Source organism: Lycium barbarum, chromosome 11 (assembly GCF_019175385.1).
Source record: "Lycium barbarum isolate Lr01 chromosome 11, ASM1917538v2, whole genome shotgun sequence".
Classification (NCBI taxonomy): Eukaryota; Viridiplantae; Streptophyta; class Magnoliopsida; order Solanales; family Solanaceae; genus Lycium; species Lycium barbarum.
Window position 1 is genome coordinate 47,310,318 of NC_083347.1, and position 17,641 is coordinate 47,327,958.

The 17,641-nt window shown below is 38.6% G+C and overlaps 1 protein-coding gene across 4 annotated transcripts in view; it reads right to left on the reverse strand.

The window, feature by feature from the left end:
* Window positions 1-578: 578 nt before the first annotated feature.
* The window catches only part of LOC132618188 (exocyst complex component SEC3A-like), a 47,086-nt gene continuing 30,023 nt past the window's right edge, over window positions 579-17,641 (reverse strand). The window contains exons 23-28 of one of the 4 annotated variants that reach the window (XM_060333252.1): window positions 14,662-14,727; window positions 14,497-14,586; window positions 8,732-8,805; window positions 7,638-7,704; window positions 6,984-7,114; window positions 579-4,894 (exon numbers count right to left, since the gene is read on the reverse strand). In XM_060333252.1, the coding sequence (XP_060189235.1) occupies window positions 4,876-4,894; window positions 6,984-7,114; window positions 7,638-7,704; window positions 8,732-8,805; window positions 14,497-14,586; window positions 14,662-14,727 (447 nt within the window). In that variant the 3' untranslated portion in view covers window positions 579-4,875. Of the gene's footprint in view, window positions 4,895-6,983; window positions 7,115-7,570; window positions 7,705-8,731; window positions 8,806-11,924; window positions 13,894-14,496; window positions 14,587-14,661; window positions 14,728-17,641 lie in introns of those variants that run through there. The other 3 variants (XR_009574018.1, XM_060333254.1, XM_060333253.1) reach the window with 3 other exon arrangements.

Consider the following 17,641-nt stretch of genomic DNA (forward strand, 5'->3'; position numbering starts at 1 on the left):
GGCTTGCATTGTGATATGTTACATATATATATAAATATGTTTTGGGATGTTTGAGTACAGGTAACATAATGTCACGAACCATCCCCGTAGGCCGTGACTAGTGCCCGAGTTGGACACTCATATCACCTGTTAACTATAATCATCTACAGCTAGCATATCGAGAACTTATTTATATAAAAAGGCAAGACGTTATTGTAAAGCTGTCACATATATGCATGTCATAGCCAGCTGTCTCCTGAGGAGTTACAATTTCCAACAACAAACATATATATACCTACGCAAGCCAACAAGGCTGCCAGTACGAATGGGTACGCCCCAAACATAAGTCATATCCATACAACGAAACAACAACTATATACAGACCCACACAAATGTCCACAGACCTCTAAGAGTAATGACAGAATCATATGACGGGACAGGGCCCCGCCGTATCCCGAACAAACACATATATATACAACAAAAAGGATCTATACCACAAGCTAGGCTCCGGAACAAAGGAGCAATCCCAAGTAGCTGAATAGATATCCTAGGCTGGCGGATCTCCGAAACGAGCGTCTGTACCTGCGGGCATGAACGCAGCCCCCCGAAGAAAGGGGGGTCAGTACGGAATATGTACTGAGCATGTAAAGCGTGGAATATAGTAAATAGAATCATTCTGAGACAAGGAGTGTAGGATCTAATGCGACAAACAGAAATCCATAAACTTACCTTTGAACATAATTCATATTTATCAACCTCATACCAATATCAATATAGAGTTTAGTAGTCAAAGCTGAGTAATCATTCTGTACATAACATATATAACGTGTCCCGGCCCTCTAGTGAGGGGCTCAGTAATTAAAATCATAGCATTATAAACATGTACATATACGTGTCCCGGCCCTCTAGTGAGGGACCCGGTGAAATAATGATCATATGCCATCCTGGCCGCCATTCCCATGTCATCATATCATCATGTATATATATAACGTGTCCCGAACCTCTAGTGAGGGACTCGGTGAGTAATATAGTAAATATGCGCTCGAAAACGTGTCCTGGCCCGGGACTCAGTGAAGGATGTAACGGTAAGCACGAGCAGAATAATAAGCAACCACATACATGCAAAACATCTTTGGAGGCTCAATAGATAAGTAACTAATCAGCTTTCAAGTGTCAGGATAATAATCATATTCAGTTCTTTCTAAATCTTATTACAAACCATAGCAAGGAACGTTTCAGGATTCATATACATGTATCAATTTAACATGATATAGCTTTTGAAGGTCAAGTAGGACTCTAATTATGCAATTGTTTAAGAGTAGGAATTTCAATACATCATTTGTTAGTCAATCATATAGTAGGCTCGTGACAATAACATTAAGGAATGAATAGAATCATAAGTCATGCTTGGAACTAGAGAGTAGAGTTTACCCCAAGGCTCATATCATTTCTTACTTACGTCTAGGACATGCCAAAAGAAGGAAGGATTAGGCTTTACATACCTTTAGCGTTTAGTCGTATTATAACTCGTACTCGCTGCCCAATAGTACCTTATCCTATATCAAGATATCAAGAGTTACGATTAGTCCACGAGGGAATTCAATACGTATTTTAACGATAATAATCCCTTTCTAACATTTAGACGACGTTTCATTCGCATTCAACCCAACTAGTACTCCAAGCTAATATTGCTAGTCATACTTTCAAGTACCAACCCGGGATTATTTAAGACAGTCCCCTATTCACGGCCAAACAGCTCACACAACATTACCATTTTCAATTCGAAATTTTCCAACTTCAATTACAACGACAACAACACGTTTAACAACATTACTTATACGATTATGGGAACTGTTTTAGCATCATATTAACTCCTACAACAGCCCACAAACCATCTCAATTCAACTTGAATCATTGAACTTCATCTTCACTGTACGTCCATAACAACAATCAACGTTCAAAATAACTAATCTATCCCTTTCATTAAAACAGTCCACGGTTTGGACTGTTTTTCTACTTCAACATAAATCATTTCTTTTACACCTCAATTCACATATTCATAATGCATATAATACACCACAATGTCCATAACAACAACAATAAAAGCATGACACAAAACAGTCCATTAATTCCTCTAAACCAGCCCCTACACGGCTTCAACACAACTACAACAACTTCATGATTTTCATTCGTTTATTCATACTATAACACATTCCCTTCATTCCTAATACATGTACAAGAAGATTAAACATTATTTCCTATAAACCTATAGCACACGGCCCACTTCAACTTCAACAACAACAATCCAATACCAACATGCACAATCATATACATTCAATTCACCATAAAACATATGAAAGATGATCAACTCTTACCTTGTCACTCAATCCTTCAATCGGCTAGCCCTTCAAATTCACTTCTTGAATTTCAACACTTGTTCTTGCTATTCCAATGAATGCTACACGTTATTGTACACCTTTAAAGGGGTTAAATTGCTTGAGAAACTGAATTTTTGATCAACTTGGAGCAGCCCTATTCTCAGCCAGCTCTAGCCGAGACCCTCTCTCTCTATCTCTAATGTTCTTGACTTTGTGAAGATGAAAATGGTTTGGTTAGTGATGAATGAATCAGCATTCTTACTATATATATGATGTTCATGGGTTGGACATGTGTCCCACTCAATATTTGAGTCAATTATCATTGACCATCTCCACATACATACACGGCCACACTTGGTTTTGTTTAATGGACTGATTTGGTTTTTTTTTTAATCCCACTTAATAATCTAATCATGGTTAATTTAATCCCAACTTTCCATTAATACTACTATACCAAACGAAATTTATAAGCAACTTGTGACTTGAAACGAAACCGGAAGTTAAAGTCTCTACTTCGTACCTTAAAATAATCTTGTTTTTAACTTGTCGCGTTTAGTTTAAAATGTCCCAATGTATAAAAATACGGGATATAACACATAAGTTAGGTTATCAGGCAGGTTAAGCTCGGTCACTCGTCATGGCCCTAGGTTGGGTCGTGACAGTTTGAGATTCAAGAACTCAGGATAATTAAATAAAATTATTGGAGGGCCCAAATTAGGTGTCAACAACTGCAACGATTGGGACTGATTGTAGGTACCATCCGTTCTTAACCTTGGCAAAACCTTCATCCATCATGTATAAACCGTACTGTCACGACCTAAATTCGAGGGCCATGATGGCACCTACACCCTTCGTGCAACTTATACCATCATACCCAGAATCATTTCCCTTCGGGCTTAAACATAACAATCTTACCTTTTCACCCGTCTCGACAGACCATCTCATATTTCATAAATGCCTCATCACAATGAATGTATAAATGTATGTATGCATGGATAATCACAGAATGCACGGTAACAAGTGTCAACAGAAGCATAAAGTAAGGAATGAATATGTACACCTCAAAAATCACATAATAACACCTCAAGGTCAAGATTGATGCCACTTTCATATTATAAATGAGGTATAGTGTGAGGAATGCAAATTAAGTAGATAATCTTCCATGAGTCAGTCAAACATGGCTATCATAGCCCAAATGAGCAACAACCATACCAACCTAAGTGGATTTATCACCTCAACCAATGCCCGTAGGCCTAACATGCATTCCCTGACACAACATCCTAATCATGCAATAATTTCCCAAAACAGATACACCGGTACCCACTAAGTGTTCACCATAACCACTAAGCTAACCCTCTCTGGCTTAAGTTAGTGAACTCATCCCTCTTCCTATCTCTCAAGCTACGGGGAACATACTTCTTCAGAAATACCTGATAGAACCGAGTCCAAGTCAAAGGAGGCGACCCAGCTAGTCGGCACTTAATGTAAGACCTCTACAACTGTTTCGTATCCCCAACCAATTGGAAAGAAACATAGTCAACTCCGTGCGACTCTACTACACCCAACTTATGGAGCCTATCATGACAACTGACGATGAAATCATACACATCCTCCTTGGGAGTACCATAGAACCAGGGAGGACTCATCCTAATGAACTGATCAAATATCTTCTGCTTATCTCTGGTCATAATTGTCCCAGTGACTGGTCGAGAAGCAAAATCAGGTGTTGGGACCTCATCAATGCGGGGTGCCACAGTGTCAGCAGGCTGTGCCCCCAGAGTGTGAAACTGGTCAGGAGTCTATCCTCCATCTCTGGTTTGCGACCCATCTGGTAGAGCCTAGAAAGCGCCGGCCTAAGTCAAACCCTCAAGTAAACTCAGAATACACACCATAGAATCCTATAGGACCAGTGTAGCAATGATATCAGGAGGTGATTGGGGTGGTCCATGCCTCTCCTCCTCCATAGGCTCATCCTCATGCTCAATCTCATGCACCATCTCATGCTCAATCTATGGCTCGGGAGACAGCAACCTAGCACTGGTCTGACCCACCACTGGTGCCCGACCGCTAACCGGTACTGCTCCACGAGGTCCCCTGCCACGCCCCGAACCATGGCATGGGCGTAACACGACCCTTGGTACCTGCATGCATGTGACCGAGCGAACCAACTGGCTGGCTGGATCAACATGTGGTATAATTATAAGCTGAATATAAACACACAACATGCTGATCTACTAAAGAGTCTGACTGAAATATCATAAATGCGGAAAGTACTGAAAAGTCTGCAAGTATAAACGAGTAGCCGACAAGGCTAACACATAAAAGCCTGCCAACATCTGACTGACTGGACTATAGTCTATGAAGCCTCTATAAATAATAAAGTCTGATTTTTTACCGAGACAAGGCCCCCGGCATACCTTACTGACTGAAATACTGTAAGGACTGAAAATATGATAACGCCCCAAAGGAACTGGATCTCACCAAGCAGCTGATACGAGAATCCTAGCGAGCAAATCCGTCATCCTATAAGTCTGTACCTGCATCGTGAAATGCAGGCCCTCGGGCAATAAAAGAGGACGTCAGTACATTTGAATTGCACTGATATGTAAAACAACTGAAAGAACAAATAGGTAATCAATGCTGAAACTGAAACTGGAAACTGTAAACTGAAACTGAACATTATTACTCCTTGTTTCGAATGATAAACCACCTGTTTATCTGAGTAAATAATCTGCGGCCTCAGGCCCAATATATATGTGCACAAGCTGTGGCCTCGGGCCCAAGTATACGTATACATAACTGCGGCCTCAGGGCCAAAGATGCATAAAGCATAAACTACGGCCTCAGGCCCAAATACAGGTGTTCAACATTCAGGGATTTAAAATCAGGAACTAAGAATCATACTGCAATACATGATGCTGAAATACTGAATCATACGGAGTTACATGATACTGGAATGCTGAATAGAACTAGACTGAGACATGTATTCATAATAAATTGATTTTTCATAACTGAGGCTCGTGGGATATTGAACGAATTATGAAACTATGTCATCTAGAGAATATAAGTTCTACGACTATTCATGGAACTGAGGCATAATTACTTTCTGAGGCAATTCGTAATAGTCATAAAGCATGAGACGTAGGGAGAATCATAAACATTCCCAAACGTAGAGAGTTAACCTCACATACCTTGACTCTGGCCTTATTAAGCGTATCACAGTGTTTGAAGCCTCTTTCAACGATAATCTATGGCAATATATATCAAGAGGAACTAATACTAGCACTAATGCTCATGTTTTAGTCACTTAGGCATTTTATCAAGCACCTCATGGGCGTAAAGCTTCATAGCCCTTATTAATGGTATTTTCTTCACTCAATTCTCATTCTACTACTTCTAGGTGATTCTAAAATCCCAAATAGATGTAAATAACACCATTTTTCATCACCCAAATGATTACAACAATCTTAAGTCAACAACCCAAAACCCTAGCGTAGTTCATATGATTCTCTTTATCAAACCCATTTACTATTCTCCCAAGAACTTATCAATTCGCAACTATAAATGATTAGGGAGTAGAAGCATTACCTTTTTGAAGCTCAATCCTCTTGAATTCTAGTTCTAGGGTTTCTTCGCTCAACAATGATATTCCAGTCACAAATCTATCGATTGGAAGGGTTTACTCAAGTTAGAAAGGGGTTAGAGACTTGAAATCAATCTAGAATCATCATAGAACTTACCTTGGAGGGTTCTTAAGGCTTGGGACTTCTTCTTTCTTGCCTTAGGATGACTTTTCGTGAATAGGGATGTTAGGGAATGAACCCCTAGATTAAATAAGTTAAAATGCGAAAATATGAGGTTTTGACCGAAAAATCTGACCCATCCGCGTTGGGCCCGCGTGGCACGTCCAACACGGGACCCTCTAAAGACTTTTGGTCAGAGAGCATGATTTCCCACGCTGGGCCCGTGGAGCGGGGCCAATGCACATGCCCCCACGCGCAACGCGTGTCCACCGGGGGTGGCCTGTGTCGGCTTCTGCGCAGTTTTCGGTAAAATGGGCATAACTTCTTGTACAGAGCTCCGTTCGGGCTCCACAATATACCGTTGGAAAGGTATTCAAAGGGATACAACTTTTGTGATATTATTGTTTCTCAAATTCTGAACAGATTTTCATGCAATCGTGCTGGAAGTCAGACCTGCCGTAAACTTAGTTGATTCTATCGAATCTTTAGCACCTCACTATTCGTCTTGATTCCAAAACAACTATTTCCACCCAAACTCATCCCGATAGTACCTCACATGTCTAGAATGCCACATTAATACTTATTTAACACATCCACACCTATTCTAAATTTACAGAGTGCTACATTGATGCGTGGCCAACGCGCATGACCTGCTGCTCTGAGCGTTTTTCTGAAGCTCATATCCTCTTGCTCCAATTTCCATTTGGACTGATCTTCATATGGATGGAAAGGTATTTTCACATACTACAACTTTCATTAAGGGCATTTTTTCAAATTAACAACTAATCAAAGGGTTACGGTTGTCCGAAGTGGGCCCCTCAGCCATTTTCGCAAAAACGTGAAACCTTCTAAATTTCGTTTACTTTCTTAATACGAGTCGTACCTTAGTCTGAGGACCCGAGTTTTACATCTCCCCCTATGATGACCTCTACCCATGCCCCTGCCACAAGCCATAGCTCCGGCAGCAAGCGCTGGTGCCTCGTCTATTGCAACATCCGCGCGTGCCCTCACCATCTGTGAGAGAATAGAATCATAAAGTCAAATATTTATCTTGAATAAATCATCACGGAAGAATGAAAGAATGGAAGTTTCCTAAATGTCCTATAGCCTCTCGAGGACGGGTACGGACGTCTACGTAACAATCTGCAAGGCTCTACTAGACGTCGCTCTTGTACTCATAAGACCGGTGAACCTAAAGCTCTGATACCAATTTGTCACAACCCAAATTCGAGGGTCATGATGGCACCTACACCCTCCCACCGGTAGGCGTACCATACTTGAGTAGTTATCCATTTAGAAAGAAAAGTAAGAAAATCATTCACATCATCGACATTATCCAAATAGTCTTTTCATAAATATGAGTAAGTACGAAATAATACTTAGTCAAATATAACCCCAAAACATGGTCGAACGCGTACAAGAGCTTCTAAATAAAATACAAGTCTTAGTCAATACAGAAATAGAAATTGTCTCAAATTGAAAGGACAGGTTAAAATAAAGACGAGAGTCTAGAGCTGAAGGTCCAGCTGTCGCTCACCCTAGAATCTGGGAACAATGGCGTCAAAATCAGCCACGGGGAATAGAACTGGAGGACAGGGCTATATCTGCACCAAAAAATAGTACAGCAAGTGTAGATGAGTATAAAACTAGCAGTACTTGGTAGGTATCATAGGCCGACAACGAAGGAATAACGTATACAACATATAAAGATTGAAACAAAACATACAAGTAGAATCACACGGCCAACATCTATCTACCTCTTATAACCTTTGTCATGTTCCACCCCAAAGATAGTAGCCAATTATCATGTGAGAATGTAATGAGTCAAATGAATTTATGCATATATGCAAATGCACTGGTAGAATCTCATACCTGTTACCCACACGCTAGTGGTCATTCCATCTAGTCATGATCTCGCGAGGTCCATATACCTCTCAACACCATCCGACATGTATGCTCGGACTGGGTGAGAATCATATCAATCATATCATATCATATCATGTTATATCATCTCCACGCAACTTATACCATCATACCCGGAATCATTTCCCTTCGGGCTTAAACACATCAATTTTACCTTTTTACCGGTCTCGACAGACCATCTCATATTTCATAAATGCCTCATCACAATGAATGTATAAATGTGTGCATGCATGAATAAGTATAGAATGCACGGTATCAAGTGTCAACAGAGGCATGAAGTAAGGAATGAATATGTACACATCATGAAAAGGAATGAATATGTACACATCATGAATCTCATAATATTACCTCAAGGTCAAGATTGATGCCACTTTCATACCATAAATGAGGTATGGTGTGATGAATGCAAAATAAGTCGATAATCTTCTACGAATCAGTCAAATACGGCTATCATAGCCCAAATAAGTAACAACCATACCAACCTAAGTGGATTTATCACCATAACCAATGCCCATAGGTCTAACCGGTATTCCACGACACAACATCCTAACCATGCAACAATTTCCCAAAACAGATACACCGGTAGCCACCTAAGAGTTCATCATAACCACTAAGGTTGGACCCCCTCCACATGCCCAATACCCCATCAACATTTATAGGCTATATATGCCCTCCAATCGTAGTCTAAAAGAGTAAACTGTAACCTACCTCAATGCCGAGCTGGTGCCACGAACACTATACTTGAGCCTTCCCTTTTCGAAGAGCCTCTGAACGAGCAAAGTCTATCAAGATACGAATTTCACATCAAAACACGATTCTAAGGATACCCATATTACCATAGAAGAAATTCGAGTTGAAAAGTCAACTTAAAATCCCATCCCCAAACCCCGAAAGTCAAAACAGTAAAAATATCATGAAATCAGGTGCAACATGATTAAATTAGTATTCTATGAGGTTACACGATCCTAATAACACCCATACTACTATGGTTTAGTTCGAAACCCAAAATAACCAAACCCGAGCCCCAAGGGCAAAACTAGAAATTGAACTTAAATTCGACTTAGGCATAGTCTATATTAGTCGTAGTCCTAAATGTCATGGAGTTCTATTCACAAATGATCCTTCAATAAATTGATTACCTTTTAAACCCATTTTATAGAAAAATCCAACTCTACAATCTTAAACCATGAATAGATTTAGAAAATAATGGATAAAATCATGATTAAATACTTCGAAAGTGGTTAGAAACATACCCCAAAGAAGAATCTTGAACTTAGCACTGAATTTCTTTCAAACCTGAGCTCTTGAACTTGAGATAGGTGAAAATGAAGTCTAAAATCGATGTTAGGGATTTATTGGGTTTCTTTTCAGTGATATGCGCAGGTGCGGAACATACCTTCGTAGGTGCGGAACATACCTTCGCAGGTACGACGCCGCACCTGCGGAAAAACACACGCAGGTGCGGAATTTCATTAAACACACAAGGCTCGCAGGTGCGAACAAATGCTCGCAAGTGCGCATCCGCACCTGCGACCTCCACTTCGAACCTGCGTCCTACCTTCTGCAAGTGCAGCCACACAAGTGCGAAGCACCAGAACAAAAAAAATTAAGTCCCAAAAACCTCTGATCCAACACCCGAAACTCATTCGGGACCCCACGAACACAAACCAAATATGCAACTTGATTGTAAACGACGCTACGAACTTGCTCACACACTCAAAACACTGATCCAACATCATTAAGGCACGTTTTTCTACGAAAATACTCTAACTTTCTCAAAAACCAACACTTAGCGACCAAACACCCAAAATCTTTCCGAACCCGTCGAGACATGAACCAACTACTCTACTAAGTCAAAAATCATGTTCTGGACCTAACAACACTATCAAAATTCAATTCCGAACACTTTTACCCAAAAGTCAACTATTGGTCAAAGTTTTACCCACAATCAAACTTAAGAATTCAAAACATAGGTTTCTCACTCTGATACTAATCTAATTGCCTCGATAACTGCGCTACCCATCCCCAAAAGTTAAATACGTCAAAGTAAAGATAAGGATGGGATCGTCTAGAGAAAAATAGGTAAAATTACAAAATGACCCAACTGGTCGTTACATCATCCACCACTTAAACACACGTTCGTCCTCAAACGTAAAGAGAAAGAAAGTACATAACTCAACGAAAAGCTGGGGGTATCTACTCCGCATGTTCAACTTGGTCTCCCAAATAGCCTTCTGAACCGGATGATGCCTCTATTGAACCTTCACCGAAGCTATCTCTTTGGACCCCAACTTATGGATCTGTTTGTCTAGAATAGCAATCGGTTCTTCCTTAAAAGTCAAATTCTGATAAAGTAACAGTGAATCCCACTGAATCACATGAGAACTGTCTTGATGGTACTTTTTGAGCATCGAAATATGAAATACAGGTTAAACACCTGATAGACCAGGTGGCAAACCTAACTCATAAGCTACCTCACCAATATGTTGAACAATATCAAAAGGTCCAATATACCTCGCACTTAACTTGCCCTTTTCCCAAACCTCATCAAACCCTTCATAGGTGAAACCTTTAACGGAACTAGGTCACCCACCATGAACTCCAAATCACGAACCTTTCGATCCGCATAACTCTTTTGTCTACTCTGAGCTGTGAGGAGCCTCTCCTGAATCAACTTAACCTTATCCAAGGAATCTCGTAGCAAATCTAGACCCCAAGGCCTAAACTCAAATGCATCAAACCAACCAATAGGTAAACATTACCTCCTACTATACAAAGCCTCAAACGGGGCCATCTCAATGCTCGAAAACTAGAAATCCACATGAGTTATGTAGCAACCCAGAAAGGCTATCTTCTGTGTGATATAGCATCAAAGGAATTCTTTGTGAACAGGGATGTTTTGGGCAAAGAAAGCATTTTTCCCTTTAAAAAGCACCTCATTGAAAGATCAGCCTATATTTCCTCCTACAAAACTACGCAAGCTACTGTCACACTTAGCAGACATGGACAGTAGTCAAACTCTATCACCAATTGTACCTATTCCTACAACAACAAACTATCAGGACTTGCAGGACTTTCAAGTCCTGAACAACAATAGGTTCCTAACCAAAATTTAAGCCCTCCAACTCTGGTCATCAGGCTCCAGTTCAACTTGCTATTCCTGTAATACATCTAGTAGCTCTAATTCAACCCTCTTCACAACCACAAAGAACATTAAATAGGGGTAAGAAACCTCCTATTTGGATGAAATATTTTGTGTCATTGACTGCGCATCATAGTACACCTTATTCACTATAAAATTACATCTCCTATGATCATCTGTCTCCTAAATATCAAGCCATCATCTCTGAGTCCTCATCAGTTACTGAACCTTCTTCTTATTCAGAAGCCACAAAGGATCCTAGATGGATAGAGGCTATGAAAAATGAAATAGAGGCTATAGAAAAGAACAATACATGGGAAGTGGTCTCATTACCTGCTGGAAAAACACCAATAGGTTACTAGTGGATATTCATAATCAAGTATAGAGCCACGGGGGAAATTGAGAGGTTCAAAGCTAGATTAGTAGCAAAATGGTTCAGCCAAAAAGAAGGAATAGATTATCAAGAAACTTTTTACCTGTGGTGAAAATGAAAACACTCAGAACCATTCTATCTTTAGCTGCAACAAACCAGTGGCACATCCATCAAATGAATGTATTTAATGTGTTTTTACAAAGTGGTTTACCTGATGACACACACACACATATATATATATATATATGGATCTTCCCAAGGATTTGATAGTCAAGGGGAGAACAAAGTGTGTAGATAGATCAAATCTTTATATGGTTTGAAACAGGCTCCAAGCCAATGAAATGCCAATCTAAATGACGCTCTTTTGAAAGATCAGTTTCAACAATGTCAATATGACCATTCACTCTTCGTCAAAAAATCTACTGAACACATTATCATTGTCTTAGTTTATATAAATGATATGCTTATTACTGGGAACAACTTGAAACTTATTAAAGATACCAAAACAGCTCTACAAAATTCCTTTAAGATGAAAGATTTAGGTGAGCTAAAATTCTTCCTTGGCACTGAATTATCCAGATCTAGACAAGAGGTTCTATTACATAAAGAAAGTTTGCATTAGAGATCATTTCTGAAACTGGATTAGGTGCTGTAAAGCCTGCAGTTACCCCATGGATTACAATGTGAAGCTAACCTCTAAGCAATATGATGATTACATGATTGGTACTAGTCAAGTCACAACTGATGATAAAGAACTACAAGATCATTCTTAACAAAGATTGCTAGGAAACCAGTTGTATCTCACCATGACCAGGCCTGATATATCATTCAGTGTACAAAATTTTTGCCAGTTCTTACAAAGACCAAAAAGAACACATATGGAAGCTACTCTCCAAATTGTGAAGTATGTTAAGTCTCAACCTGGTCAAGCGATACTACTCTCAAGCAAAAAATGAAGACACTATCTCAGCCTATTGTGATACAGATTGGGCAGCTTGCCCATTAACAAGGAAATCTGTTTCTGGATATCTAGTTAAGGTTGGAGTGTTTCTCATAACTTGGAAGTCAAAACTACAGTATCAAGAAGCACAGCTAAAGCTGAGTATAAGAGTTTGGAAAATGCAATTATTGAACTAATATGGCTTCAGGGATTACTTAAAGAGATTGGAATGAGCCACTATACTAGTCAAAATGTACGATGACAGCAAAGTTGCAATACAATTAACAGCTAATTCAGTCTACCATGAAAGAACTAAGCACATGTAGATTAATTGCCATTTCATAAGGGAGAAAATTCTTCAAGGATTGGTTTTGACAAAATACATTCCAACAAGTTTCAACCTGCTGATATCTTGACAAATGGTTTAAATAAAGTTCAACACGAATACCTATGTTCCAAGCTAGGATTGTTCAACATCTTTGTTGTTCCTAGCTTGAGGGGGAGTGTAGGAAAAGGTATTACATAAATTGAGGGGTAGAACAACCATTGTTCCTAATTACATTTTAGTGTCCTAATTACGGTTATTATTATCGAGTTAGTTAAAGTTAGTTACTTAGCTTTATTTTATAAGTAGTCCTTGTATCCCTCATTTGTAAGTAATCATGATATGAGATGTTTTCTTCCTCAACATTGTTTGTACTTCTTCTTTACATTAGGGTTCAATACCCATTGATTTCTTGTATAATTTCAATAAATACCCAAACTGTAGCTACATTTCGTGATTAGGCTCTAAACAATAGTTTTATATAAAATTTCCTTTTCAAATTGCATCCTTTGTATGCTCATTTCTTGTTTAATCTTTATCAAAACAATTTTAACCTGCACCAGTACGGCAGTACCTTTTATCTTTCTAGGCTAAATTTTGCACCCATTACATTAACACAAATCCCACTTTATCTAGAGCAATATGGACACTATTTATAGGTGAAAGCTTCTTCCTTTACCATGGAAATCAAGCTTCGAACTAAAAACCGACCTTGTACCACAAGAAAACATAACAAATCAAAGAATGATAACTCAAAAACTCTACCTAGCCTGTTTTCGTATGATAAATGTGAGTAATTAATTAAATGATGACGAAAAAGAATAAAAAGAATATTAACTATAAAAGATACATTGAAATAAAGGAATTGGTGGATCTCCCCCATCAGACAGATCAATAACTCTACAACACCCCCACCCCCCCCACCCCCCCACCCCCAGGAGAAAGAGAAGAAAAGAAAAAAATCAAAACTGGAGCTTCTTTACATCGATGCCAAAAGCCCACGCATTTCTGAGATGGAAGGGATGGTCTCAGTGGGGTAAACCTTATTTATAAGTTGGACGAAACTCTCATACTTGTCCAGGAACTCCTTCTGCAAGTTTATGAATGTTGTGGCAAAACTTGATCAGAAAATCAACCAAGGGGGACAAAAAGATGAACACAGAGAGTGCTAAAAGCATACCTAAACACGTAATCAAACTTTTTTAAGTAGCTCCAAAGATTGCTCAATATTTTATTGTTAAAAGGACAATGCATTTTTAAAAAGTTCAAAACTTTCTTCTACATGACCATAGGCCCACTAATCACCTACTCCGGTTTATAACTTTATCAATGTAAAGCATGCTTTCAATGGCGCCAGTCCACCCTTTTTAAGTTGGCTATCTACCTACCATATCATTTACGCTAATTTTCTAATTAGACCATCTACGGCCTAGATGAACACCCTGAATTGGCTCTAAACCTCACATAAAGTTTAAGTCAATACAAATAATGAAATTGAGATAGTTAAGGGCAGAAAAGATTTTCAGTCATGGAAAACTGTGATCCGATATATGTGACTAAGACATCAGCGAACACAACCAACTTTTGCCACATGAAACACATAAGGCATTCCAAATTCATAGAGGTGTAGCCGTGTAGCTACCCATTGAATTTGCAAAGTAAGTAATTTCAATATCCAATCTGCTAGATATACCTTGCATTTATCCCATAAAGAAGGCAACAACTCCTCCGAGGCTAAGTTCTTCTGCAGTCTCTTATACATCGCGCTGATGGACTTATCCACCTGTTGAAGCAAAATTTATCATTTAAGAAAGATACTCCAATCTAGAAGATAAATTGAGGAAATTGATTGACTTACCCCAGATAAACTGTATTTTACCACCTTCCTAAGATCAGCTTTCGACAATCCAATCTGGAATGGAATCTAATAAAAATGGCATAGATCATTAGCAGAAGATGATTTTCGCAGTCTGAGAAGCAGCTGTTTACTTGTAACATGGTAAACTCATCCAAAGACAGAATGAAATGGGAAGCAAGTTCAAACTATGGATTTTAACAACCTTCCTGATTCATTCCCGCCCAATCACCCTTCCCCTCTAAAGAATAAGAAGATAAAACAAAAAGTAACTACGTATGTTCTATTGCTTACTTCCGGAAAGAAAGTATAAAACCAAGATAGAAATAAGGAAAATTAAGGGGTCGTTTGGTTAAGAAACAGGCTATACAGGGATTGTAATCTAGGGATTAGCAATGCAGGGATTATATTTATCTAGTGTTTGGTTCATTGTATTAAAAATTGGATATACAATGTATAACTTAGAATTGTGTTTGGTTTAAAACTGTATAAAGTTTTGTTTACAATAATACCCTTGGACTTGTGTAGGGCTTTTTTTATTTCATTTAATTGGTTAAAGGAATTGTGCATTGCAGAATCCGCGACTTTTGTAGCACAAAAAAAAAAAGTTGAACCAAACTAACACAAAAAAAAAAACACACACACATATATAGGTTTCACGCACTAATTTATAGCCTGTTTGGCCAAGCTTATTTCCCCCCCAAAAGTACTTATTTTTTCAATAAGTACTTATTTGAAAAAAAAAGTGAGGTGTTTGGCCAAGTTTTTTGGAGAAAATAAGTACTTTTGGGGAGTAGCAGAAGCAGTTTTTCAGAAGCTAAAAAAACAGTTTTTGCCCAAAAGCACTTTTTTGAAAAATACTTTTGAGAAAAATACAAATAGAAACAATTTTTAAAAGCTTGGTCAAACACTAATGACTGCTCAAAAGTGTTTTTTTAATTAATTGGCCAAACACAAACTGTTTTTCGCTAAAAGTGTTTTTTTGAAAAGCACTTTTTAAAAAAGTACTTTTTAAAATAAGCTAATTTTAGAAGCTTGGCCAAACAGGCTATTAGTGGGTGAAAGGACCAAACTACAAAAAATAAAGTTTGGCCTTTCAGAAAGAGGCCAACAAAACTCGACCCCTCCTTCCCCACCAGAGACCCGAACCATTCCAACCCCACTAGTGAACCTGCCATTAAACCTCCATCTCAGTGGTCCCCAACCCCCCCCCCCCCCCCCCCCCCCCCCCCATATTCTTGGTATATTGAAGTGTAGGAACAAGTTTTTAAGGTTAGATTTTGGAATAGAGGGGCGCAGAGGTCATTTTGAAAACTCAAAAAAACCTTCAATCTAGGTATTTCACTACGAATATTTTATTACATTGCTAAATATATTATTACCCTAAGCATGGTCATTGTGCAACTGTGGTGGATTGCCCATTTTGCGCATTTTTTTTTTGTGCGTTTTTGGCAGTCCGGATGCACTGTTGGGACCGCCCTTTTTTAAAAAAAAATTGTTTATCTATTGTTAATTAGTTAATTATTTAGTATTTGTTAATTGTTCGATTAGCGACTTAAGTATTTATTAATTGTTAGACTAGCTATTTCAATTGTTAGACTAACTAATTATTTATTTAGTTTTTGTTAAGCCAATTGTTTATTTGTTAATAATTTCTTAATTGTTTCATTATCTAATTAATTGTTTGTTTGTTAATATACGATAATAATTTATTATTTTTTTTGATTAGTTACTTAACTGTTTATTTATTAAATATATGATAATAACTTGTTAATTATTTGATTAGTTAGTTAATTGTTTATTTATTAATTATTTATACTAATTGTTTGCTAACTAATTGTTAATCATTTGACTTATTAATTTTTAATCTTTATATTTTAGGATTGAAAACCCTTAGTTTAGGATTCATAACCCGTAGCTTAGGATTGAAAACCCTTAATATAATTTTCGATAAAAGATTACATAACTAATATTACTTGTTAATGATTGATTTAAAATACGTAAAACAGATGGGTCACCACAATCCTTAATAAAATTTTCGATAAAAGATTACATAACTAATACTACTTGTTAATGATTGATTTAAAATGCGTAAAATAGATGGATCACCACCCTCTTGATCTGGGGCCCTTCGACCGAGAGTTACTGTATCTTCAGCCCGAGCATAGGTCGCAACATATATGGACATCCGACCTGCAGCCTGAGGCTCAGGTCCGTACCCGGTTAGGGGACTCAGCATGGAAAATCTTAGCTGCTCGCCCCCACATCCTCGTGTCCTGGATATACTACGTCGGGGCGGTATCTACCGGTGCGTCGAAGTTGGTCGGGTACAACACGATAGGTCGCTAGTGACGGCATTGATTGAGAGGTGGCGACTGGAGACACACACATTTCATCTCCGCACCGGTGAGGCTACCATTACCCTTCAGGATGTGGAGGTCATTTATGGGCTACAGGTTGATGGACGCCCATTGTATATTGAGGAGCCTCCTGTGCTGCCGCCTTACCGGGATGAGTTGACTAGGCTCACCGGTTTTGCGGCTCTGGATGGTCATATTTCCGGTCAGAGTCGGCTTTTGTTGGCCTCTTTCACGCACGAATTTCGTGCGTGAAAGGCCAAACTTTATTTTTTGTAGTTTGGTCCTTTCACGCACTAAATTAGTGCGTGAAACCTATATATGTGTTTTTTTTTTTTATTAGTTTGGTTCAACTTTTTTTGTTCGTGCTACAAAAGTCGCGGATTCGTGCATTGCACCATGAGTGACAATCGACACTGGCCCAAATATTCCATATTTTGGTAGGCATTACTCATCTTCATCATCATAATAGAAATGGGTTTCACGAGTTACTCAGATATTACTCAATCCCTTCATGGGAGTTGCAAATCCTTCCTTTTATGCAACTACATTCTTCTAGGTGCAGCTTCCAGCTGCATATTATTAACCCTTTCTCTTCTCCTTATCCCTTCTCTATGTGGCTTCTT